Source organism: Aplidium turbinatum, chromosome 11, assembly GCF_918807975.1.
Source record: "Aplidium turbinatum chromosome 11, kaAplTurb1.1, whole genome shotgun sequence".
Classification (NCBI taxonomy): domain Eukaryota; kingdom Metazoa; phylum Chordata; class Ascidiacea; order Aplousobranchia; family Polyclinidae; genus Aplidium; species Aplidium turbinatum.
The window spans coordinates 9352410-9379226 of NC_137482.1; the positions used below are offsets into that span (position 1 = coordinate 9352410).

A 26817-nucleotide genomic window follows, 5' to 3' on the forward strand; every position below is an offset into this window, starting at 1 on the left:
CAGAAAAATGGTTTGATTCGAAACAAATGCGATGCAAGTTTAAGATGATATATTTTTGGCTAAAAATAGAGCGACAGATTTCTGTAGAATGCTAAAAGCACCAGACTAATTTTCAGCCTTATGTCTATCACATGCTTCACCATATGCTTGATATAAGTGTAATAAGACAGATAAATACTTACAGAAACTTGCCAGTCCACTAAATTAAATAGCTGGTCACACTGGTTATTTCTTCCGTGGGCGATCTGGTAAAACTTCAATGTAGATTTTATCACAAATATGCTCATCTAGGAAATGCTAAAACAGCTGCGTACAATAGGCAAACAGTACTTTATTTTTCGAAAAAAAAAAAAATAAGCTATGAAAAAAAATAAGCCCAATATGAGCAGAGAACACAGTTTTTACATAGGAATAAAAGCCCACGCTGTGGCTGATCAAATGTAACCTATCCAAAACCTAGCCAAGTGCACGTTGTGCTACGTTGCGAAGTGCGTAAAGCAAGCAAGACCATCTGAGTACACATGAATTGGCACACATCAGTGAACAGGTCAATACGTTTCTGTATATTTCAAGCGACACTGTGGAAATTCTCCAAAGTAGAAAAAAACATCTTGTTTCAAAAAGCAACGAGTGGAATTCAAACCTTGAAAAGTAAGTGTGCTTCACAACACTGGTTATTGATCTTACACAACATTCCAGGGATATCGTGAAGAGGTTGTTAACCATAGTTCCTATAAAAACAAGCTCTCAGTCTGTAGCATATGGTAGCCGCCGCAGTCATTACACAATACAGCATTCCAATCCTGATTAACCGAAGGTAAAGCCACAAATTTTTACTTGTCTGTCTGGCCTGGCAGAATGCAATGGCGTTTCTGGCTGACCAATTAACGTATGTAAACATTGAATTAACGCAATGTAAAATTTTATGGAACATTTCAAGAAAAAAAAGGCATAAACAGTAAACACACATATCGGTAAACTGATAGACGCACAAAAATTCTTGGCCTATTCTTTGCTTGATTGAAATCGATTTCGGTAAATAAACGAAAATTGAGATCGGTTTTCTTTCATCACTTAACACAGCACTAGAAATTAGCGCAAATATAGATTTCAATCCAAAAAAAATTTTCTTTCGAGTAAACCTTAGGTTCTTTGTGCTCATATTCTTTGACCTTAGATTAGGCTTTACACTGCAATATTAGAAACAAACTCATTAGAAGATAAACATTTTCTTAAGATTTTTTGCTACTGCAACACGTAGATTTTAGATTACCGGTATGTCTAAAAACTTGCACTTTCATGCAAAGCACACAGTGGCGTTAAAAACTGAACTGAGTCTACTTGCCTGGTAAAACTTATTGTTTTGATGGCGATTAAACTTGAAACCTGTAAGAGTCTAAGTGTATATGTATTGCATAATTACTGTATTGTGTATAGCATATATGCACACAAATGGGTGCATTATACAACAACGTCATAGAAAATCGTTTTCTGTAAATCGAAGTGGTCAAATTTCCCTATAATAACCTCATCCGTAAATGCAGTCTTAAATTTAATTATATTCTTGCGTTTAGTTTGTCTGGGCAACAAAACCAAAGAGGTAATCAAGACCATACGTGCGAAGAGCAAGGTGCACAAAAACGGTTTTTATTCTTTTAGTTTGATACATTGCCACTCAAATCTGAAAAAACTCTTTGAAAAAAATAACTAAGAATAAAACGTGGCGGCCTATACACAAACCATGCTCAATTGCTCATCATATCGTCAATTTGAATTTAAGAGAATTATATACTAAAAACCTGATCTACTATTTTAACAACACAATCTTATTAGCGTTTAACACAATCAATTAGCATTTGAAAACCAGGAGAACTTGCACCTTGTTAAACTGCGACTAGTACTTAATCCTCCATGTGCTCAACAAAATTTATGGGCCACTTAGATTTATATAGGTGCTGACAAACACGATTGCAAATATTTTTCATGAGTGGTAAGGTTGTTGCAACAGGAAAATGTTTTGCTTAACGTTGTCCGCGAACAAAACCAAGTCATTTATTGCATCCTACCGACGTTTATCAGACGTAAAATTGAACCATTTCGCAAATTATCCTGCTTGTTAACTTGACTTGGTTGAACCCAATGAGATTGCGACTATTCACAAAGCAAACATTGAATTAATAAAAACGCAAGCACGTCATCTGTCTGACTGGACAGCGAGAGAGCAGGCTACGCACACACAAGAACCGCCCAATAACAAAGCTCACCGAAATTAAGATGTTTTGACAGGGCTGCGGCCTAAAAAATAAAATCGGATTTGACGCGAGCAAACTCTGAATCATAAAAAAACAAAAAACTTTTATGACCTGGAAACGTATCTAATTAAACAGCCAAGAACTCTAATGCGGCACAACAACCATTACATTCGTTTCCGGAATGGCACAACGGCTACAGGAAAAGTGCAAAACAAATGTTATGCACGATTTAAAGTTGACCCGTTTCTAACCATGAAGTTAAATAATTCCTATGAAAGCTAAACAATACACAGCTCATTTCATTAGAAGACAAGTTGAGTATCGTTGATGTCGGCTTTGGTGCAATCTATTCAGACGAAATAAGGTTAAAAAAACAATTAAAAGCGACTAAACTGCACACAACCCTCTCAGCAAAAACTATTTTGGTTCCAAACGATTAAACCTTATTTTGGAAAATGATTTTGTACTTGCCAAGTACCAATGTCTGCCACAGTGCTACAGCTGCCAGTCAATCACGATTTAGTTACAAAACCATATGCAAATACGGCAACAGGTGAGATACAGCTCAAATCAATTCTTCCTCAGGTAACAGATTAGTGAAAGTGGCTATTTTTACATTTCTAGCTGGACACATTAATTTCCTGTCTATTCAGCATATCTAGAAACCTACGCAGCACAAAAATTGTGAAATCTCTTTTGCACCATCGGATACTCAAACGACAAAACTGAACGCAAAAACTTATTTGTTTCCTTTTTCAATTGGGCATGAGTTGCGGGTTTCTCAAAGGCGATTCCAAACAACAGAAGATAATGCTGAATAAATCTTTCTTGAATGAACTGCTCGCAGCAAGAAGATTTTTACGCGCAGCTGAGGCACCAGTCAAGACAATCATCGCATCAGGTTCTCAGGCAAAAAACTTTCGCCAACTGATGATAGCTTTCCCTCATGCAATGTTACTTTATCATTAAGATGTTAGTTATTCTACTGCTATTTTTAATATTACATGCTCATACAAAACAATGTACCAGTGCATAAACTAATACAATAACTAGGCCTTTATTTAAAACAATGACTAATGAGTAATTCTTTTAAGGGCCAACCCTATCCTACATTAAAAGTGATAGCAGACTTTGCACAGAATGTTAATTTTCGTTATAAAGTCGACTTACTACAGTAGTCAGTCTGCGTTTAAATAAGCAGGCAGATTTACACAACTCTACTGATATTTCTCTCAACGGTAATGAAGTTGTTGAAATATAAACAACTCTTGAAACGGTATGACCTTGTATTACTTGAGATAAATATAATTTGCTACCCACGCAATAACTGAGACAAGAACAAACAACTTTGCACCACCTCAACACAGACCTTCTACCAACACAAAACTACTAAATGTATTGCTAATGATTAAATCTTGCAAAGCAAACCTGGCGATGGATAAATGACGACATAAAGTTGATCGGGCTCTTGTGATCTGTGCCGCGCTGCACGAGCTACGTCTTTGCTTCATGCCCAGTGGCTGATCTTGGACGTTGAGAAATCAAATTTTTCAAGTTTTCTTGAATAAACTTGTTTGCACAATGATCTACATTAACTACAGGACCATGACCGCTTTTAAACACAAGCCAACATATGCTGTAATAAATTGTTATTATAATCGGAAAATTCAAGACAACAAAAGAACCTAATTCTTGGTAAGGCAGACAGGATACGGTTAAAGTTTGATTCGGCTTCCAAAATTTCACTACTTTAATAACATAATTTCTTCGTAGTCAGGAGATCCCCTATCCCTAATGGAACTCAATAACATAGTTTCTATCCTTCGAAAAACGAAAGCTAAAACATCTGCAATGGCCAAGTGAAAATACTTGCACGTGGCAAGATTGTCGTCTAATTCTACCTCCGCTTTTTAGACTAATTCATTAAAATGACATGTTGCTGTTAGAAGATGCCCAACTGTGTCTTTGAAATCTTTTTTTCTGTATTGGTTAATGAAGGAACACTAACTAATCCCATTTTCTAACGTACACTTTTGCTCTTAAACTTTCTCAAGTGTAGGTACAATTAAGCGTTCCTCCACATTAGACTGAAACTTTTAAACTAACGTTGGGTAGCCTCTATGGACAACAGTTTGAAGTGAAGACACGACATTGTTTAACGAAACAACGGATCGCCAAGTGGTTAAGTGGAAGATAATATGCGAACAACTTTACCCTGTTACTTTTCAACGTTCAAAACCACGCAATGAATAACAAGATTTGCCGAGAGTTGCTGCGCTTAACCTCACTGAAGTCCATGCGCTCTCGCTGAGACTAAAGCCATCAACGCATGGAGTAATGTGAGCAGGACTCTTGGCCGGTTAACCAATAAATTGCCACTTAATGAAAAAGGCTTGTAAGGAATACAATGAAAATGTATGCCAGTGTTTGGTGGCCACTTCAAGTAAAAAAAATGCTTCAACTTGTACAAGTAACAAGATATTTGAGATGGCAATTGACTTAATCTTTTCTTAGCAACGATGAAAAGCAAATAATCTGTAATTATATCAACACCACGAGCAGGAAGAAGTCTTTGATATTTGAATTATGTCTAACTTGTCACAAAATATCAACGTTCAATTACATTTATTAAAGATTTAGTGATGTAAAATCTATACGAAGAATCGTGTTTTTCCGCCCATTGGGTTGACTAATACAAAGACAAATAGATGCGCCGAAAAGAAAAAAACATTTCAATAAATTAGAGCAATTTTCAAAATTTGGGAAATGTTTATCACGATCAAATCATTGGTTCTGAAATTGTCCCAGTCTATAGAGTCCATGGCCAAAGTACAAACGATAAAATAAGTAAAAAACCTTGATTACTAGTAGGCTACCCCCAGAAGAACTCCGCTAAACAAATAGCAACGTATTCACAGAATAGCGACAAGGACAAGAAAAGACTTTGGCACATCAAGTCCTTTTTATGAAGCAAGAAGAAATTCCTAAAAATTGCATTCAACCGAACAAACTTCCCATCAAGAACCCGGTTGTTTTTGTGCCAGTTTAGTGTTTGGCAACGACAAATGCTGACATATTGCACCTTTTCGTGAAAACAGATAGGCTACATTTTCGCCAGGGATGCTGTTAAAAACATTTTGACATTAAGCAAATGTTTTTGAATCCTATATCTGAAACTTAAAAAATTGTCTCTTCTTATAGACGTGAAAACTTGTGACCTGATGAGATGAACTCTTGTGATGTTGAAAATTGAAGATTGAGAAATGCAAATGGTTATAGGCAAATTGTTCGTAAGCAATTGTTCGTAAAGCAATTGTTCGTAAGCAATTGTTCGTAAAACAATTGTTCGTAAACTGTTTTTCGTAAAATGAAATCTGTAAAACAATTCTTCGTCAAGCATTTCTTCGTATGCATCAAATTTTAACTGCATGCACGAAAAAATGCTCTAGGAGGAATAGTTTTACGAAGAATTAATTTTACGAACAATTGCTTTACAAACAATTCCTTACGAACAATTTGTCGGACACCAATACAAATACCGGTGGCAACGTTACTATGGTATACACTAGCTGGTAATTAAGACGTTGAAAAAATAGATCTATAAAAATACGTTGTTTGTATTTGTCAAGTATGATCTGGGTCCAAACTTGAACCGGATCTCAGAAATCAGGCTTCCAATATCGCCAAAGTTACTCCTGCTCTTGATAACAAATAAATTATTATGTTTACGCCATTTTTTCTGGATTTCGCACGGCATCTGCTTATTTTTCCAAACTTTTACAATCTTATTTTATCATCTCACTCAAACTTTACATTATTTCCCCAAAGCCCCATCTTGACGTAATGCTTCAAAGTTGTAGACAGTTTCCTTCCTCGCGTGTTACACTTCTCGACTACCATCTAGTGTCGCTGACTGCAAACTAACTTTTCAAAGCGAGTACTTTTGGCTCAATACCTGTTCTGTGTGAATATTTTCTCTTCAACTTGAAGGAAGCAATGCATCGGGATAACAAACACTGATTCAACGTTCGCAAGGGTTGTTAGATTTTGTTAGCGACATTGTTTCATCATTCTTATCTATCTGCTGCAATACCACCTAATTCAACTTGATAGTTACGTTTCAGTTGTTGTAAACACCATTCATACTAAATTTAAGGGTTAGTAAATCTTTGATTTTGTTTTTCTTGTTTCTAAAGCATTGGCAGAGAATACGCTTCATCAAACCGCTCACATACAAAACCAAGTTACAACACTACAGGATGCAGCTCTATTTTAATCCATCACACAGTTGATAACGCTTTTTCTTTTCGAATGGCATTCAAGACACACCAGGCCAACGCCTCAATATCAACACATACACATCACTTGTAAACTTAAGAAACTCTATATTCCGCAATACAAGGTGTTATCCCACCCATTACATGACAACATTTCTTCTATGATGTATATATATGTGTTCAGAACAGTTCGCCACTCCTAACCTAGCAATATTTCACTATCGTAAATAATAATTTTCCATAACTTGCATCAACGAAATCCCTGATCTTCCCTTATTATACGAAAATTTAGAAACGGTGGGTTAAACCGCGCATGCAACTTGAAATCGGTCATTCACATTAGAAAACAGCGACTCGTCACAGCTTGTTTTGATATGTCAGCTTGGTCAATTTTCAACAATTTCCATTTTCCACACTATATTATACCGAATAAACGAATCTAAACATGTTGCTCGTTTTTTATGGCCTCATTCTTTTCTACATGAATGTAACGTATTGGAACATGAATAGACAGCAGACATTTAGAAATTCTTTTCAAACCCTTCGCCCAGTTGACAATACAGGCAAATGTGCGTAAGATTCGGACATCCTGTGGAAAACCGCAACTTCGTTGAAGAAGAATAAGTGGCAAGACCACCCGGACGACAGTTCATTACCGTACACAAAGCTACCAGACCGTGAGACAGTGAATGACGCACTCAGAGATAATCATCATTCTCTTTTCGGTCATAATAGCGTTAAAACTATATCAAAATGATCGTGGTCGCTTAGACAAGCAATTTACTTTCTCGTCCTTAATTTGACGACTGGATGAGGAACGGTGTCTCCCACAAGGCTGGTGCTGGTGGCCTTCGTGGCCTGGCCGTCAGGATTAGATTTGGAGATCAGCGATGAAACGTCACCTGAAGAAGTAAACGATCGACATAAGCAGATTGAAACATCTGACAAGCATTTCGAACATCTGTGAGCAAGAGACACGCGAAATCAATTACATGCACAAGTCTGCCTTGCAGCAATTGAAATGACGAGAGATTTTGTGGACATTCACGATAAAAAACACATTAGAGCTTGCTGTCTAAAGGATTTTTTGTTTACGCTTCGGTAATAATCTGATCGTCTTATCCTTACTAAAAACGAAGTAGGGTCTGAAAACATTTAAAAAAATCTCAAACAATAATTAAACAGTAATACAACAATCATTTAATATCTCACCTCTACACGTAGCGACATCTGACGGCGCAAGAAAATCCGCATTCAACGACGACGTTGATGTGTGGCGATCGTTAAAGCTGTTCCTGGTATAACCGGAAGGAAGCGTGTCATTTTTCACATCTAGATTTTCATTGCTATAAGCTTGTGGTGTGGTTTGTGTGTACTCATCAAAATATAAAGGATCCTGGTCCGAAGCCGGGGAAGCGTTGCAACAGTCTCTGCTTTGATAAGGGATGCTTTGTAAGAATGAAGGATCAATCACACCTCCAGATCTCTTTCCTTTAGATGACATGCCCCTTTGAAATAAAAGATTTCAGACAAAAATGTTTAAATAACTGACACAAGAGATATCGGAATTGCTGCATTGCCAAGCAGTAAAAAAGTTGGGAATAAACAATTGATTTTTTTTTTAAATTCACTTGAACTTCCGACAAAAACATGGTTCAGTGTAATTTAACAATCACGAGAAAAAGAATGCAACAACGCAGAAACCAATTCTACGCAGCAGGCTGCATTTAACCACAGAACCAGTGTCAACAGGAATGCGGTCACTTTGCTCCACGTGAGAGCTCATTCCATAAATTTGAACTGACATTGTTGATACACAGCATATGTTAAAACGACATTAGGTATTTATGACGTCTCGGGTAAGTGGTCGAAAACAGATTGACGTCACCGTGTCATACTTGACAGTGTAGCAAAGATAAGCAAGTTGGACAAACACGGTATAAAATCGATGATAATGGAGAAACATTTAAACTTGAAACCTAAACCCGGTCTCATTAATCACTATAAATAATTTTGCTATAATCTCAAAACCTATTGGGCAATCCAACCTATCTCAAAGCTTTTGAACAAACTAGGTCTCAAAAATTGTTGATGATTTACGACACCTGAACAGAACGTAAGCACGAGACAAATACAACGATCCAACACGTCATCTGTGAGACAACATACTCACCAGTCCAACGTTCCGTCTGCCTTCATGCTGACAAGCATGGCTTATGATGCTTAATTATTTTTCGAAATATAGATATAACTGGTTATTTCTGCAAAGGCGGGTTATGAAACGTTTTGCATAGATTTACGTTTGCTTTAAGTTGTTGCTTAGTTGTATTCTGAAAAGTATTTTTAGAAAAGTCTTTCACGTCTCATCTTGAGGATTCCCTATTTATTTTCAAGCTCTGCGAACCTTTCAAACTTATTCAAAAATCAATATCCTTTGCGGTCTTATTTCTTATTAACTTATTTCTCATTTCCTGCGATCTTAAAACGATATATCCAAGGCAAAGTTCTTCTAAGCAATTAAGTTTAATTAAAAACTGTGAGAAATTGTTTCGAACATAGAGAAGCTGGTTTATTCTGAACAATAAATTACTTTTCTATTTTCCAGATTAGTTGTTTTCAAAGGAAATACGATTATCACATGAAAGTTGAAATCTGCATTTTCAAATTATTGATTTAGCAGCTGAAACTCAGTGATTGAAAAAAAACCAACACCATCTGTCTGTAAAATGACAATCATATTAATCTAAGGCAAAACAACAAAGAAAAAAAACAAGTGGTACTTTGTAGCAACTTATTTTTGTCACGACAGCTTTCCTTAACTCGACAAACATAGTTCAATGAAATGTGAGCGAAGAATCTCAGGCAGTGAGTGCAATGCCTTCCCCTCTGCAAGCGTTCCATGAATTCTTACAAAGACTAGATATGTGACTGTCAAATTTGGCTTTCGGAAGATTTGCAAAGGAAAAGCTTTCAAGAATGCAAATATTTCTCCACGATAACGTATCTCAAACATACTGCCTGCTCTGTCTCAACAAGCCATGCTAAACTTTGTACACAATATCTTTTTATCTTCTGAAATAAAAGGATAGCCTATACAGTAAGTAGGAGTCCTGCAAAATGCAGCAACACTCCAATGTGACAAACAACTGAGCTTATAATGTAAAGCATGGCCACGTGACCTTCTTTGGAGTTACTATTCGACATAACAACCTATGCAGTGACACCTCTGTTGCACTACTTGTACGTTAGGTTAGCACAGTTCGCTTCAAGCACTTTTCCCAGAATGCCTCCATCGCGGAGCATCGTTATCAAATAAACTGAACTCAATGTTGGAATGTTGACTTACTGATCCACGCAGTGTTGACACTGCGCGCCGTGCATATCCGCGTTTCTTGAAACACGTGGAGAAAATACCGCACAAAATGCAAATTTCAACAAAAAAAGCTGGAAAACCGGGTCTGCTACTATTCGGTGAGTCCGATTCGGTGAGTTCCTAACTTCTAACCCTAACACGGCAATGATAATTAGGCTACGGTACCCGATAATTTAAAATAAAAATTGAAAAAATCCACCATTAAGGGATCGGACTCACCGAAACGGGCCATTCCGAGAAAACCAGTTCACGTACTCGGCCAAAAACATCTCAGCATTTTTTCATGCATACGTTTTGTTTGTTTCAACCTACGTACACTGAAACGATTGCTGACATACACAATACCAAATATTAATCCGCTTATTACTGGCACAGGGGAACTTTTTTGACGTCCAGTGACGATGTGAAATTAGTACATTTGTAGAAACGCCAACTAGAAGTCATCAGAAAAAGTCGCACGATTTTAAGGTCAATTACAAAGGCAAGTGAAATTAAAGTGAACTCTGATTTTCCATAAAAGTTAAATAAAAAACTTCACCTTCACATACATCACAAACGAGTTTACAAAGAGGGCGCCAACAATATCTTGGCTCCCATCTCTGTTTTAATGCACATATAAAATGATTTATGAGATAATGAGTCTGAGTAGTAACCACACAACTGAACCATGTGTGATAAAGACTTGCACGACTACCACAAGGCAGCATTTCACTAACCTCCATGAAAAAATAACGTAATCGATGGGCATTCTAAAGTTTTAGTATATACTCAATTAATTTACACACATTTCAAAAAAGATTGTATTTGTATTGCCAGTGCTGCATTGGCTCTAAAAAAGCGAAGCCCTCTTCACACTGAAAACTGATAATAATTAAAGTGCTCTGGTTTTGTTGAAAACTTTTGCAAACACTACAAAGAATTTTGTTATTCGAAAGAAACGTATAGCTAGCGCAACAAAATTGCATAACTATAAAATTCGGTCAAAGGTCCTTAGCCAAAAATGACAACTGTAGAAAGTAAATGCCACAAAAACCAAAACAACTGTTTATCTGCAAATACATTTTCCTTTTATTCAGCGGATTCTTACTGGAATCTTGTTCACCTCATTATTTTTATCTTATTGAAGAAGAAAGCTGTCTCGTCTTTTGCACCGAAATGAAGCAAACCCGGATATAAAACTGGAACTGCAAGATTACGAATGGTTTACGTTTGTTCAAGCAGTTTATTCGGGGATGGCGAGCAGTTATCATTTGTGCTCGGTTAGAAAGCTACAATTGCCATTGTATTTCCTTATACAACGACGCAAGTACACAAAGCCAGACGGATAACTTGACACTTTCCCACGCTGGTTTTACGCTTATCCATCGATTGTGGTGACACAGTGAGAAAAGTGGTGATTTTTTGGTTAAAACAACGTCAGACGACGTCGCATGAACAAACATTACATTGACACTCGTTTGCTAAAGAGAAAAGTATATTGAATTAATTATTTGACGATGATACCGTTTATTTAGAACATGGTGGAAGAATTTGCGATTCAAAACAAAAGGTTCGTTTAACACAAACAATTCTCAATCACCGAAGAAAATTTAACAATAAAAATTAGCATTCGATCTAATGTACTGTATGAATACACTGTATATCAGCTGTTGCTTGGCTGGTGGTCTAATATTTCAAAATAAATGGTAATTAAATTCAAGAGTCATCCAAGTTAGTTTAATCATCCAAGCCAAGGCGATAGTCACAAGATTTAAATGAAACAAAGCGATTAATGCTGCATGAGCTTTAAGGTCAAGTTGAAATGACCAAGCAAAAATACACGGATCAATTAAACAGAAATGCGTTCACCCAAACAAATTACGTTTTCTGAATATCGATACCTTGAAAGTAATACTTTTTTTAGAGCTACAATCTTAGATTTTGCTCAGCGTCCTATATTGTCTTAGATTGTTTCTTTTTTATTTGATATATTTTCACCGAAAATATTTTAAACAAAATTTTGCACATTGCTCTCTCTAAAGACCAATTGTTATTTACACCACGCGCACTATCAAATCAGTATTGTCAGTGACATCAAAAACTGAAAGCAACCTTTAAAGGATTCTGAAAACTTAATCATAAATAACTTATTTCTCTAGCCAATGCTCATCTGATGGCACGGCAAGTAGGCTACAATTCAAAATGAAGTTTTTACTTTTTGTTGTTAAAACCCGCTGTGACTGAAGTCAATCAAGTTAAAACCTGTTCAGAGCTTTGGTGCCATCAAACGTGTATGAAAGTATGTTCTGAGTAGACTTAAGATTTGATAAGATTTTGAATAAGATCACAGTTTGTCAAAATTGAATCTGATCAAGTTTTACTGTAAAAAAGCTAGTTGCTTTTCTATTTGTGTAAATTTTCAGCAGATATCCAAATATTAGTAGAGCAAATATTCTGATAATGAGGTTTTTAGGAAAGCTTTCCAATTCAAATATTTTGCGAGTAGGCCTAATGTAAATGCATTATCATGCATTATTATCACAAGTGTACGATTGAACTAAAAATATATCACATTATTATAGTTGTCTGCTGTTAGTTATAAAAATGACGTCACATTCCATTGCGTCATGTTACACTTCAACTAAATTTAGATTTCTGGGAACCTATTGACAAGAAAATACAAATAATAACTTCTCGAAATTCCTATTAATTGTCACTTCTGCAATATTTTAACCAAAATCTGAGCATTAAAAGTTTCAAATCAGGTAGGAAAATTGATATGGTCAAATAAATTAAGAATTTAACAAAACTAAAAAGGTAAAAATTGTCCTTCATCATAAGTCTAAACCAGGGATGTCTAACCTTTTATTATAGTGGGCAGCATTATCACTTGAAATATTCAATGGGCCGCAGAACCTAGTACATTTCAAGAAAAAGGGGTAAAAAAACAAATAAACATCATTAATTTCATCTTTGAAAATAGGAATAAATAACCATGTAAATAACACACAAATAGAAGCCACGGATCTGCACACACCCTCTCATTAGGGACTCTCACTTATTATGGCGCAACCGTGCCGTACTTGCAAGTTGTACTGGTGGTGTATTGTGTAGGAAGCATACTGAGATGTGGCATAAATCTCAGAAAATTTGTGAGATGAAGTAAAATATTTCTAAATGTTAGTATTTTTCAATTAATAGCACTTTTGCTAAAAAATACTACTCGGAGGAAAAATGACTAGCGGGCCGCAGGTTGGACATCCCTGGTTTAAACAGACGACTTTATAGCAATCTAAAAAAAAGACGACAAAACCACGTATGTACGGTAATGAAAAGAAAATGTTGAACTTGTTTCCACACACAGTCAACGCCAAAGTCCAAAGTATGGAATTGGACGTTTGCGCACGGCCCTCAAACTGCCATTACATAATCACAATGTATGACATTGTGGCAACCTTTCCTATAAACCTCCAACCCACTTTATGTACAAGTGCTAACGCGACAGCAAATAAAAGTTTTTTTTTTTATTGAATCAACGTCTGCAAAACTTCAATGTAAAAAACGGTTGATTTTCTTTCTGGGACGTTTACGATAAACCACATCCAACAAACAATAAGATTGTTGGAAATAAAGAAATCCGAAACTATTTGTTTCGGATTAGGAAACGTCTCTTGCCTTAGTTTCGCTGCCAATAATAAAGTGATCTAAACAGGAGAATTTTATTTGAATAGGTGTCGAAATAAAAGTATTTCGTTTGCTGTAAGTTGGAATTAAAAATGTAAACATTGAAACCACGGTCAAATGCTACGTGTGCGACCTAGAACTATGCCCTTCGACGATTTAGTAATTGCGTTATAAGCTGGTAGCTCATGTGTAAATAATAATCAACCATTCAATGACTGGTTTATTTTTTTCTCAAGATATCATGACAATACATTGGTACATTACGCAGTGAAATGAGAGAGGAAAGAAGCGAAAGACCTTACGAGGTCACCAAGTCAGCTTCCACCCCGTCAGTATTTTACAAAAAAAGTTAACAATGAAAATTATACTGAAAGCAAAATCATTTCAACATTGTTTCGAATTTGCGTCACTTCCAGGCAAAATCCCATTGGTTTTAATTTCGATTGTGTTTTAAATTAAGTTTCTGAGTGAAGAATTTTGTTTCGAATCATCTTTCCTATAGTTGTTTCACCATAAACAGAAACGGTTTCGAGCCCGAATAAACAGAGACCGCAACCTAAAACAATGCGACTTAGATATTCCGAAAAAAATTAAAAAAACGTATTTTCTAGTTTTTTTTTGTTTTTAAACAATTTAGAATCGTTTTTTACACATTTCAAGCAACAACGATTTTTATAAATTAGGTGAATTCAAACTTACATTAATCTATGTGATGCAACTCATTTACTGGCGAATTGGAGAGGCGAACGTAAAATACAATTTTCGCTGAAGAGTCATCATCATTATGTTCCTTCCTCGTATTGAGAGTTGGATACAATGCGCCATTGTTCTCGACCATGAGCTGTTCGTACTGCAGTTTCATAACTTAATTTTGTCTATTAGTGATGTTTGATGTCCAAATCATTCTTGGTCTGCCTTTGTTTCTTTTACCGTTTATCTTCACTTCTATTAATGATCTTTGTAACTTTTGCCTTATTGTGTGTCCGAAATACTTCAATTTTCTTCTTTTGACTATTTGTGAGAGAATTTTGCTTGAATTAAATTTGGATATATAATACTTCATCGTTAGTGATCTTTTGTTTCCATAAAATTTTTAACATTTGCCTGTATGACCAGAGCTTGAAGGCATCGATCCGTTTTTCCAAGTATTTCTTTTCCAAGTTTTTCCAAGCTGAAGAGTAACTGGATTTAATAAGCGGCAAATTTACCAACCCATTATGTTTGGATTTATAAAGCAATTTTTTTTTTGCTGAGTTGTTAAATCCCAGTCGCAGTGTGACTCCATAAGCTTATGCAACAGCCAACGGATTTACACCGTTAGACAGTAGCGCAGCCAGGAATTTTGAAAGGGGGAGTTTTGACGGCGGGGGGTCTGGGGGGCCTCCCCCAGAAAATTTTGAAAAATTACTTTGAATTTGGTGCATTCTGAGAGCATTTTCAACAAAAATGTGGTTACGAATATTCCTGTAAAATGGTGGTGTCTGGTGGCATAGCAAAAGGATAAGATCGTGTTTTCTTCGGCATTTTTCGGAAATAAAGCTAAGTTTCTATGTTTTCTTGTTGCTAATTCCTGGCGAGATGTTTGGTATTGGCAAAACTTGCTCTTTTAATGCAATTTTGTTTAAAATTAGGCAATTTTTTTAGACTGAAAGCATCATTCTCAATATCGTGACGTCACACGCGTGCCAAAGGGGGAGGGTTGTAACCCCCAACCCCCCCCCCCCTTGGCTACGCCACTGCCGTTAGATATACACAGTGTAAGTCAGTGTATACATATCACACTATCACAGTTACACCACAGGATCGTCGTCGTCTTGTGAGCCTCTGGGGCCAAGGGTCTATCCTTTTACCATCCCAGATTCAAGATGTTTCCTGACTATGCTGGAAGGCTACTAGAGAGCAGCCAGGCTTTGGTTTCATTATCCAAGATACCCGGACCTTTCACTCCATCAGGAGGCTTAAAGATGATACTGATGTGGTTGTGGTGTGCGGTCTGTTCTTCAGCACCACATTCACATGAAGAGGTCATTTCCATTGGTGCATCGCTAAGCAGAAAAGCCCGACGTCACACAACAACAAAATTCATTTAAACCTCACCTAGAAACCACATACAGCTCCACAATAGGGGTCTATACTACAAAATTTTACTTTCAACAATTTACATACCGGTACGTTAATAAGAGCTTTAAAATCACATAAATTTTAGCATTTAAAAAATTCTTAGTGTGAAGAGTCCGGTTTCAGCCATATAATTACATTAAATTGAACACATGTAAACGAGTTGATCGATTTCAACAACTTTGTATTCAGAAAACCATTCCAATAAATTAATGCTTACAAGGTAGACAAACGACTATAACAAGACCATGACCTACTAGACCATGACCTACTACTGTTCTAGTAGGCAGTGACAAGACTAATCAGTAATCACTTGTGTAATAATAGTGATTATGACATGGAATACCTTGGCAACCAATCCATGTTTCAAATTACAGCAAGCTGTTCCTTATGTGCCGTTTATTTGCAACAAACGCACTTTAGCAATGAAAGTAACCGAATATAAGAACACCTACCGCGTATAATGAGTAAAAATAACTTCACTCGACCGTCGAAGAGCCTGAGCGTCGGAGATCTTGTCCCAATGATTCATCCTATTCGCTTGCAGCATAAGAAACTTAACTGCACCAGTCCATAGGGATAATTACGAAAATATTTCAGCAATATCTAACTCTGAACTGCTAAGACAATTCTACTGCTGAGTGCTAACCAGCCACAGAATCAAAATAAAATTTATATACTTGATCTTTCGAACACAACAATAAGTGGATTGAACTTCTAGGTACATCGTTAATGACATTTTGCTATTGCGCGCTAGGCGATGGCGAGGGAAGGCAGGCAAATATTTGAACAGGATGGGTATTTGAACAGTTCAATGACTTGGCTGTAAAACTTTCAACCATGAACAAGCAAAACATAAATGACAAACTTGCAAAGTCTGGTAGGACACTGGGGTGGGATGACGATACATCACGTTCAGATCTGTTCCCAAGCACAAGGAAAACTCTCGAATTAATAAACGTAATCACTTGTTTGTTGTAGGATGTAATAAAAGTATATTTAGCGCCTTCACACCACAACTGCTTCAAAATAGACTTCGACCATCAATCAATGCAAGAAAATTCGCAATGAACAACGTTCGTGGTTAAAGGGCGGGGAAACCCAAATTAACTTTGCGAGTTTTTTGTTTCAGCGTGATGTCATTGTGTACAACATGCGTTTTAGCAATAAAAAAAATCCAAATTTTGTTGCCCTCGTCTCGCTAGGGCCGCTTTTGTTTGATACCCGTTTGCGAGGTCTCGTTGCGCATCAAGCTGTGATTCTGTTCGCTGTGACGTCACAAGGTACATATAGTTGTGGCCAAAAGTTTAAGACCAGACTTGATTTATGACGATTTTTGCATTACTTCAAAATACTGCATCAGATATAAGATGATGCATAAAGATGATGCAACTGAACCAATATATGATGCAGTATTTTGAAGTAATGCAAAAATCGTCATAAATCAAGTCTGGTCTTAAAGTTTTGGCCACAACTATATGTACCTTGTGACGTCACAGCGAACAGAATCACAGCTTGATGCGCGCGAGACCTTGCAAACGGGTATCAAACAAAAGCGGCCTTAGCGAGACGAGGGAAACAAAATTTGGATTTTTTTTTTTGCTAAAACGCATGTTGTACACAATGACATCACGCTGAAACAAAAAACTCGCAAAAAGTGAATTTGGGTTTCCCCTCCCTTTAAACCAAGGAGCTTAAGTGGCTAATTGTTTGAGACACGCAACGATAGCATACTCATACTGTATCGTAACGGAATGGCCCGTTTCGGTGAGTCCGATTCGGTGAGTCCGATCCCTTAACGGGGGATTTTTTCAATTTTTTTTTTAATTATCGGGTACCGTAGCCTAATTATCATTGCCGTTTTAGGGTTAGGGGTTTGGGGTTAAGGGTTAGAGGTTAGGAACTCACCGAATCGGACTCACCGAATAGTAGCAGACCCGTATCGTAATCATACAGCTGGATCGTATCGCAATGGACTTCGCCATTTTTTAATGGACAAAAACATACAGTGGTGATTCGCTAAACACGAACCAATAAAACTCCACTGAAAAGATATCGCTACGATGCGATGCAAGGCCTATTTCTGGGGATCTGCTACTATTCGGTGAGTCCGATTCGGTGAGTCTGATTCGGTGAGTTCCTAACCTCTAACCCCTAACCCAAACCCCTAACCCTAAAACGGCAATGATAATTAGGCTACGGTACCCGATAATTAAAAAAAAAATTGAAAAAATCCCCGTTAAGGGATCGGACTCACCGAATCGGACTCACCGAAACGGGCCATTCCGATTTCTGGGGTGCTGAACATTGAATTGAAAACAAATGGCAACTTTACTGAACAAGAACGAACTTAACCAACTTGCAATACAAAACAGTGATCCATCCATTACCAACTTCGTTTCTGTTGTATGAACAAAAACACTGGGTTTCCAAACACAAACACTTTGGTCTTCTGAAACGAAACTCCGCAGTGGCAGTCTAACACTGAGTGTTGCCATTTTAAAACATACCACAATGTTTTTCTATTACGAATCTACGATAAATTGATATGTCGCACCAATATCACAATAAAACAATGCCAGTAAGTCGATTCTGCAAAATAACTCCACCATCACCAAATTGAATACAAGACGAAAACGTAACATTTCCAGAGTTCTGACCTCAACATTGCATAGAATATCAATTAGGCTTTACATTGGACAAGCAAACAATGACGTGACGAGAGCAAACAATTTCAATAAAATCTGCAACCACTGCCTGTAGAGTACCTTGCGACATTTCAATCAAAGGTCGACCATCAATAGCTGAATGCAGACAGAAACAATTAATACTGATATAGCATATAATCCTAGATCTAAGATTCTCGCTATATGTCACACGACAAGGCTGAGATAACTGGCTTTGCCATCAACAGATAACTAAGCATACCACTCTGACCGGTTGCTGTGTAGTGTGTAACTGTGTATGTTGCAAGAATTTCATTGGAAAACGATTTTCAATTGTCAACAATTTTACGGGTTTATGCTTTTAACATACAACAGAAGCTGTATTCAAAATGATAAAAGCTTCCATCCATACAAAAGAAGTTTTCCGTTTTTATTTACAACTTTAGAACATATGGTAGAAATCAATTCAAAACATTCCTTCCCAAAAAAGCTTACTTGTTCACAAGGTTATGGTATCACAAATCTTTAACTTGCTTTCCCTCAAGTTTTGAAAATTCTCTACTGCCCTCATTCGATTCATTCTCAACGATCAGGAAGGAAAACTGTGAGCGTGTGTTGACACAACTAAAAAATACGTTTCAGGTTTCAAGTGAAAACTTTCTCGCGTGTGAGTCCAACAACAAACCTCACATCGCTTCAAGCACCCACATTGTGTATCAAACTAAAGCCCACCTTTCACTTTATTTTATAGGACGCTTGCTAGCCTAATGATGCATGCGTGATACGATGGATTTTACAACTGTTTTGCAACAATAGATAGTCAAAGTTGAAAGATTAACATGCGATAGCACATGAGAGCGCATGAAATTCATCAAGCACAAACATGCATTATTTTAAAAACAGCTTTCTGCGGCGTCACATGACAGAACTGGAAGAAACATCATGAAAACAATCTTTTCTGGCTTACAATTAAGGTTTAACAAAGATATTAAAAACAATGTAGAAAATGAAAATGATGCGGCTGTTAGATATTTAACAATGCGATTTCAAGTTACGAAACAAATTACAGCTTTGTCAAAAGCAACCAGTCAACGGTGAAGCAGAATGTATTTCTTGCAGAGATTTTACGCTAAATTAAGCGAAAACTTTGACCTCACAAGGACCAATGAGCACCAGTTGATAAGAGTGAAAGCAACACAAACAAAAAAACTCGCGTACGTGTGCAACACCACTTCACAATCGCACTGTGGCGTGTGGGAACGCAACCAAGCAACTAGTTTAATCTTCGCCACTGGGAAACACGTTCGTGATAAACCACAAAGTGGTGACCGCGTTGAAACATGAAAACTGTAATCTGAGCACTAAAGACAATGGAGGAACGCTGTATCAATTGTAACCTTGTAATTAGTGAGAAAAACATTAAAACTGAGAAATAAATAAACAAAATGTGAAAGCATACGTAAGGTTCCGATATCTCGAAGCAAAATTTTAATCATTTTCAGGCTGAACAAGATTATAAAGTAAGCTGTCTAATGTATTAATACATTTTCCCTTGTAACTAAAGCAGCAAATAAACCAGATCAATCTATTTTTCGTCGGAAGTATGAGACTAATCGATGTTTAATCGGACAGCGATCTGTACGGAATCTGCCCAAATTTATCTTGTCAAGCAACGTTGGTTCAGTGAACTTGCTCAATTGTCATAATAGACAACACTTATTGTGTCGGTTGCATAGCTGAGTGGTGAGAGCCTTGGTACGACGATCAAAAGGGACCGGTTCGACACCGCTCAAGAACATGCGGCTGTGTCTACGGCAGGATAGTTAATGGCATAAGCGAAGGTGGACACAAAGATTGGCTCCCTTGTCTTTCCGTCTACTTCATCTACATCTTCAACTACCGGGCACAAAGACTGGATACGACAAAATGGACAACAATCGGATGATACAAATTAATGATTATTGACAAAGCTTTGGTAGAGAGTGCGCTTTGTTGAACCATAGCCAGACGAAACAAAGTAACTTCAACGGGTTTAACATATTTATTACACAAAGAAACGTAACATAATTAAAATAAACTCAAACGTTTTCGACACGTTGAGGACACAAGTATATACGTGTCAAAAACGTTTGAGTTTATTTTCATTATGTTATATTTACTTGTGTATTAATATATTAAACCCGTAGTAAGTTACTTTGTTTTGTCTCTTGTCTGTCTAAATTAATTATTGGAATTGAAAAAAGGAAGAATGCATTGCATCGGAAAAATCGGTTTTGTCATGCTTTTGTCGAGTAGAAGAAATCAAGATTATTTATTGACGGTTTGATTGGCAAGGTTTAACTACAGCAAACAATTAAAAATCATAGGAAATTTGATAACTTTACAAAAAAATTGTTCAATTTGCGCTTAAAAAAATACCGTTGACCAGCAAATAAGGTCAGCGTGAAGAACAAGGTCTATAGATCATGCTTCAGCTCTAACTCAAGATAAACTAACTTTTGGTTGTAGACTAAGTCATGAAAACGATATTGAAGATTGAATGGCTGATTTACTTTGATTTTCAAGACTTACGAAATACGGTACTTAATATTTCCTATTTGCATTTCCCATATTGCAGATAGGAAATCATAAAACATTTACCTTTCATTAGAAAAGCTGCCTGTGTCGTAGAATGTAGCTACTGCGTGTAATCCAATGAACATTCGTGTAAAATTTTTGTTTGCCCAAAAGCTTGTTTATTACACATGGCGTAACCTTGATGCTCAGCGAGCCTCGTTCAGTGTTACAACTATCAGTCACTTACATAGTGTGTGAATGACAAACTGGGCCTCTTTTCGTGTAGACACAAATGCAGACATAATTATCGGTAACGAACTAATATCAGTTGTGAGCAAAGTTGTACGGAAACAATGTAAAAAAATAAGCAAAATGGCATGTAAGAGTGACACTTGAAATCAAAGATAAATAGCTTGTGGTCTCGAGTCAATGAAAGTGCATGGCTGCGGGGCATAAAACATTGCTAAACCGTACAACGTAAAAGATACAACAATCTAATTTTCTGACGCAACAATTCAACAAACCATTAACAGAGGCAGAACAAAAGTACCTCAGAAGTTATCTACACTGCAAACAGCACATATGATGAACCAAACCTTTTCGCAAGATCGTGTGTTAATCACTAACAAACCTCTAACTGAACTTTTTGATACGAATGACGAATACGGTTATGAATGCTATGTCATACAACGGGACTCTTTAAAAGTTACAGTGTGAGTGTTAACCACCAATTAAATGCTATTTGTCAATGAAACAACATTGTCGTGTTTGAAAACAAATTGTATAGATATGTTGAAACACATAACAGCACAGAAACAAGGCCGAAGGCTATGGATGTTGTTACTTTACTTGAGACTACCTTACTTGGTACTTAATGTTTTAATAACTGTGTAGTGTACCTTATAATCTGTAAGGTATGTTAAAATAGAAAGTAGTGTTTCACTTCACCTATTTTTCTACTCATAGCAGATGTTGCTTCTAACAGCGTAGATACACTCCCCTACTCCAAAACTTTATGGCAAAAAGCATAAAATATCGAATGTAAAATATTGTTATAACAGGTGAAGATATCAGTATTCAAATAAAGCATCAACAAATTGATATCTTCTACCATATGCAAAATAACCGATATAATCCAAATAGGGCTTTTTAGCACCGTGTTAAAATTTGAAAATAAGTTTGTATGTTATGTTTGCATATATCTATCATCAGCTTTAATTGGTAATGAGCCCAGCCAGAGCAGCAAGTCAAACGAGATGCAAGTCTCTGATTAGATTGCACACTATCATGTTGTTTACTCCTGAAGGTCATTGGCCACGTGCATCACCACCATCACTGCACCTCATAAGAATTTACTTGTAAACACTGACAGCAGTACTATGCCCAGACCACTGACAGTTCAACATAATTTAGAAGCAGTAGGTCCAATAAAATGGATGACACCTAGGTTAGTTAATGGTCATCAATCATTGTGTCAAATAAACTTTTATGAAGAAAAAAACTACAATACCGGCACTGAAAAAAAACTGAAAAGATTTTCTTCCAACAAAATTGAAACTGAGAAAAAACAATCCTCCTGTTTGTTTTGTTATGAAAGGTGGCTTGATATATATTTGAGACAAATGCAAGATATTAAAAAACATTATATATATAGCATGCATCCAAAGTTGATATTTTCAATAGAGTACACACTACACAGGTTATCTTGTATATGTATACAAGCATACAAAACTAGAGTAGCCTAGACACCACATTAGAGATACTGTTATATATATTTGAACTAGGCCTACTGCATGTGCCAATTGTGAGACTCACTTCAGTAGAAACTAATTCTTCAATAAAAAACTTAGCCCAGTATATGAAATGTTCTACTATTGCAACTCTGCATTAAACAAAGCAAGCAACTTTATCAAATACGTCAACAATGACTGGACAATGAAACCCACTGATACACTGCTGGCATTCATAACTCCCAAAATATTTGTTTGACACCAGTTAGGCCAGTGATTCCCAACCGCGGCTCTTAGAGCCGCATGCGGCTCCAAGCTAGCCTTCTTGCGGCTCTCATTGACCCCTGAAAATCCCACAAAAAAATGTATTTATAATAATTAGGGCGATTATTTTTTGTATTGTCAAAATTATTTACAAACTGCATTGTCGTTGTGTCGTAGAGGTTGCACTGCCAGTAAACTTTTCATTTTACATCTTAGGCTACACAGTGATGCCAGGTTGTTTTTTGAAAACAAGCAAGTGAATCTAAAAATAAGCCCAAAACAGGCAGATCAACACAAAAACAAGCCAAATAATTTGCAACCAATAGGCTACCAATTAGCATAAAGCACGCGGTTTAGCAGTGCAAAACTTTCAGCTTGGCGATGAAGTTTGGATTGCTGATTTGTTTTGTTGATATCATTACACACCTTTCTACGCTAAATCGAACTCTACAAGGCACAATTTGGACAGCACAGCAATTGCTTTTGTTAACAAGCTTTGTCTTTGAAAAACGCAGCTTGCAGGTGGTGTTACAACACATTTCCCAACGCTGTCTGACCATCAAACCAATGGATCATTTGAAGCATACAGCAGAGTTATCAGTTACTTGATTGATGAGTTCAACCGCCGCATTAACGGAAGGAATTTATTTTTGCCAATGATGAACATGTTTGCAAATCTTATTGCAGTTAATGTGGCCACTGCTTCTGATAATTTTCAATTGGAGTTGCTAGACACGCAGTCAGATATCGAGCTCAAACAATAATTTCAAAGTGAAGACCTACTTGAATTTTGGAGTCGAGTTCCAGAGGAAAAGTATCCCAACTTGAAAACCAATGCCCAGAAAAACGCCTCTGTATTTGGATCAACTTACGTATGTGAAGCACTTTTTAGCAAAATGATCAGAATCAAAAATAAATATCGCAATCGGTTGACCGATGACCACCTCAAGCAGCTACTGCATACTGCATCCTCTGCAATTGCGCCTCGCTTTGCGCTTCGCTTTGACAAACTTGTTAAAGCTCAAAGCCAATGCCAAGTTGGACATTAAATTGATTAGTGTTATTTTTCTTGTTAGTGTTGCTATTCGTTGGTACATGCTTTCATGCTTTAAAATCTTCGTTATAATTACTTGAGTGTTTTCATGCGGCTCCATACGTACTCTGAAGTTTGAAATTCGGCCCCGACACCATAAAAGGTTGGGAACCACTGAGTTAGGCTATGCAACGAGTTTTGTAATTCAAACGTATGAAAAATAAACAAATGCTATGCTATAATGTCCTATTAGACAAAAAGCTCGACCCCTTTATTGACTTACCTTTCAATTGCTAATGTTAATGTAAGTCCAGAACTTCTGACAAGTCGAATTGCTTCATCACGCATTCCACTTAGGAGAGTGTTGTTGATGGTATGAACCACATCGCCAACAAATAAACCACCAGCCTCCGCTTTACCTCCTTTTTCCAGCTGCAAAAGCCATATTTACATCTCATTAGCTTAAATCAGATAAGCATTCAACAACCAATTGAAATAATCCTACACAATCCGCCAGCTGAAGACTTCGTAGGGCCACTGTAGTACTAGTAAGAAAAGTTGTGGCAGGCTGCACTAATAAAATTTTAGAAAAGTCGGTTCTTATCCTAAAAAACATATTTTGTACACAGAATCCAAGTTGAATGATATTAATATTGATCTCAGAGACTCAAAATACCACAGCGACAAAATAATTGAACAATGCTAACAGCCAAGGCAAGCCTTTTTAACAACACTTTTGATGTTCTTAACAATACCTACAGTAATCAACAAGACTACTTGCTTTGCTCAAAGACTATAGCAATGCAGGTGATTTTATCAGAATATTCATTGCCAAGCAAGTGTGATTACTTGTCTTTTTGCTTTAAAAATGATATCTAGTACCGGTAATCACTGTTAGATTTTCAAAACGACATTCCATTGCTGGCCTATGGCAACAGTAATTATAGAACTCAACACCTTCCCAACCCTGTGCCAGAGATTTTCAAAATAAAATTGAAATGGTTATGCTACAATGAGGAGCTTTAGTCCATTTACTAGCACAAGCTTCAAGATCAAACAAAGACGATTTTTCAGAGATTACTTTCAGTCTGAGAAGCGAAAAAGGGTTGGTGACAAGAACTTGCTTTTGTGGAAATAGTACAGTGGCGTCTAGCAACACTGGTCCAAAAGCATATTTCTAATTTATACAAGATTTCACCTATCCACCATAGAAAATATGTAAGGACCTCCAAATGCAATTTGATGCCTTTTGCGGGCCGCATGTGGCCCGCCAGTTGGTGACCTCTGTGATTTACATATATAAGTTATAATAAAACCAACAAAAAGAAGAATTAAGTTTGCTACTGTTTTCTTAGTCACTAATGTTGCATAATTATTGCGTTAATTGCAGTGTTACAGTTGTGATCATGGTACCATAGTTAAAGTTTAGTGATATGTACACTTTTAACACAACTAAAAAGCATAAACAACCGTGAAAATCATTGATATCAAACTGTTTTGGTGGTAAAAAAAAGCTAATGGCAAAATGTTTGTAGACAGATAGTGCAGATGAAAATTCTAACTGCAAACTTATATATATATATAGTATTTTGCAACAACATACCCTACAATCAAAAAGTGAACATTTCCATTAAAATTACCTTTGAAATTACAAGAGGCTTATTATTTTCTTTCCCTCCTTTAATAGAAAATCCCCAAGGTCGACCTCCATATATTACTATTTCAGTTTTTATTCTTTGAGAATCCATTTCCATAGCTTAAAACCTTTAGCTTGTGTTGAAAAGACAACATAAAGTTGCATTGAAATTACATTTTAAGTTTTTAAAACTTAAAATAAAATGAGATTGTTAGGCTTACACCTACATACTATAAAAAAATATAATTACACTCACTTGTCTGTTTATTATGCCCAGCTAAGATTAGTGCTCTTATTAGAAACCAAGTGAACAAATTCAGGATTATCAAAGGGAATAAAAACACACTAAAAGTATAGGCTAGGCCTATAACACCTTTGTATAGACTTTAGATCAGTGGTTCTCAACCTTTTTGTCTTGGTGACTCCCTTTAAAAAATTTCGTAGATAACGCGACCGCCGACCCCCACTTATATTTTTTCCTAAATACAAATATATGCTATTAACAAATAATACAACAAAAGGCAGCACTAAAAATGTTTAACTTTCGCCGCACCTGCATTCCCGAGAACCAGCTTTACCGTTTTTAACAAGCATGGCTTTACAGTGTTTCCCCAATAGTGTGAGGTTTCTTTCCTTTGGCAATTTCCAGTGCGACTTCATAGGACGCCTGAATTACAGCCACATTTTCCTGATGAAAGTTTCCAGTAGCGTCAAGCCGTTGTCTCTTGAGACCAGCTTCATGACGTTTAAAGAATGTTATATCCTTTTTAGCATGTTGAGGGTGTTTGGTTTCTGAATAGCGTTTCAACTTTGATGGTTTCAATGATTCTGCGCTAAGAACAACGTTGCAGAGAACACACTGCGGCTTCTCAACATCATTAGTCAATAAAGAAGTAAAGCCAAGGTTAATGTACTCTTCAACGTATTTTCGTTTTTTCTCCATGGAACGATGCTCCCTTCAACTATTTTTTAGCAATCTCGAGTATTGACTGATCTCTGTTGTCTAATATATTATACAAGGCTACTTCGTTAATAAAGTTTCAATTTACACTTTTACAGCGAATAGTCCTACACAGTATGTGTCCACTGTGATGTAATAAATGTGACTGTAGGACCTACAATCACGCTTATTACCGGTACATCACAGTTGACGCATACTGATGCAATAATGTTGTGCTACAAACAATCCAAATGAAATGGCTAGCAGACCGGTACCTCGTCCTACTTACAGTTACATTCACTTTTGTTG

At 36.7% G+C, this 26817-nt stretch overlaps 2 protein-coding genes across 4 annotated transcripts in view; both read right to left on the bottom strand.

Moving 5' to 3' along the window:
- Positions 1-25722, bottom strand: part of LOC145779385 (uncharacterized) — a 66327-nt gene extending 40605 nt beyond the window's left edge. The window contains exons 1-4 of one of the 3 annotated variants that reach the window (XM_082590962.1): positions 25573-25722; positions 24216-24364; positions 7742-8037; positions 7314-7431 (exon numbers count right to left, since the gene is read on the bottom strand). In XM_082590962.1, the coding sequence (XP_082447088.1) occupies positions 7314-7431; positions 7742-8037; positions 24216-24364; positions 25573-25686 (677 nt within the window). In that variant the 5' untranslated portion in view covers positions 25687-25722. The remainder of the gene's footprint in view (positions 1-7313; positions 7432-7741; positions 8038-24215; positions 24365-25572) is intronic. The other 2 variants (XM_082590961.1, XM_082590963.1) reach the window with 2 other exon arrangements.
- A 444-nt stretch (positions 25723-26166) lies between these two features.
- On the bottom strand, positions 26167-26511 carry LOC145780172 (zinc finger BED domain-containing protein 5-like). The gene has a single exon (XM_082591880.1). The coding sequence runs from the start codon at positions 26509-26511 to the stop codon at positions 26167-26169; it is 345 nt and encodes a 114-aa protein (XP_082448006.1).
- Between the last annotated feature and the right edge of the window lie 306 nt (positions 26512-26817).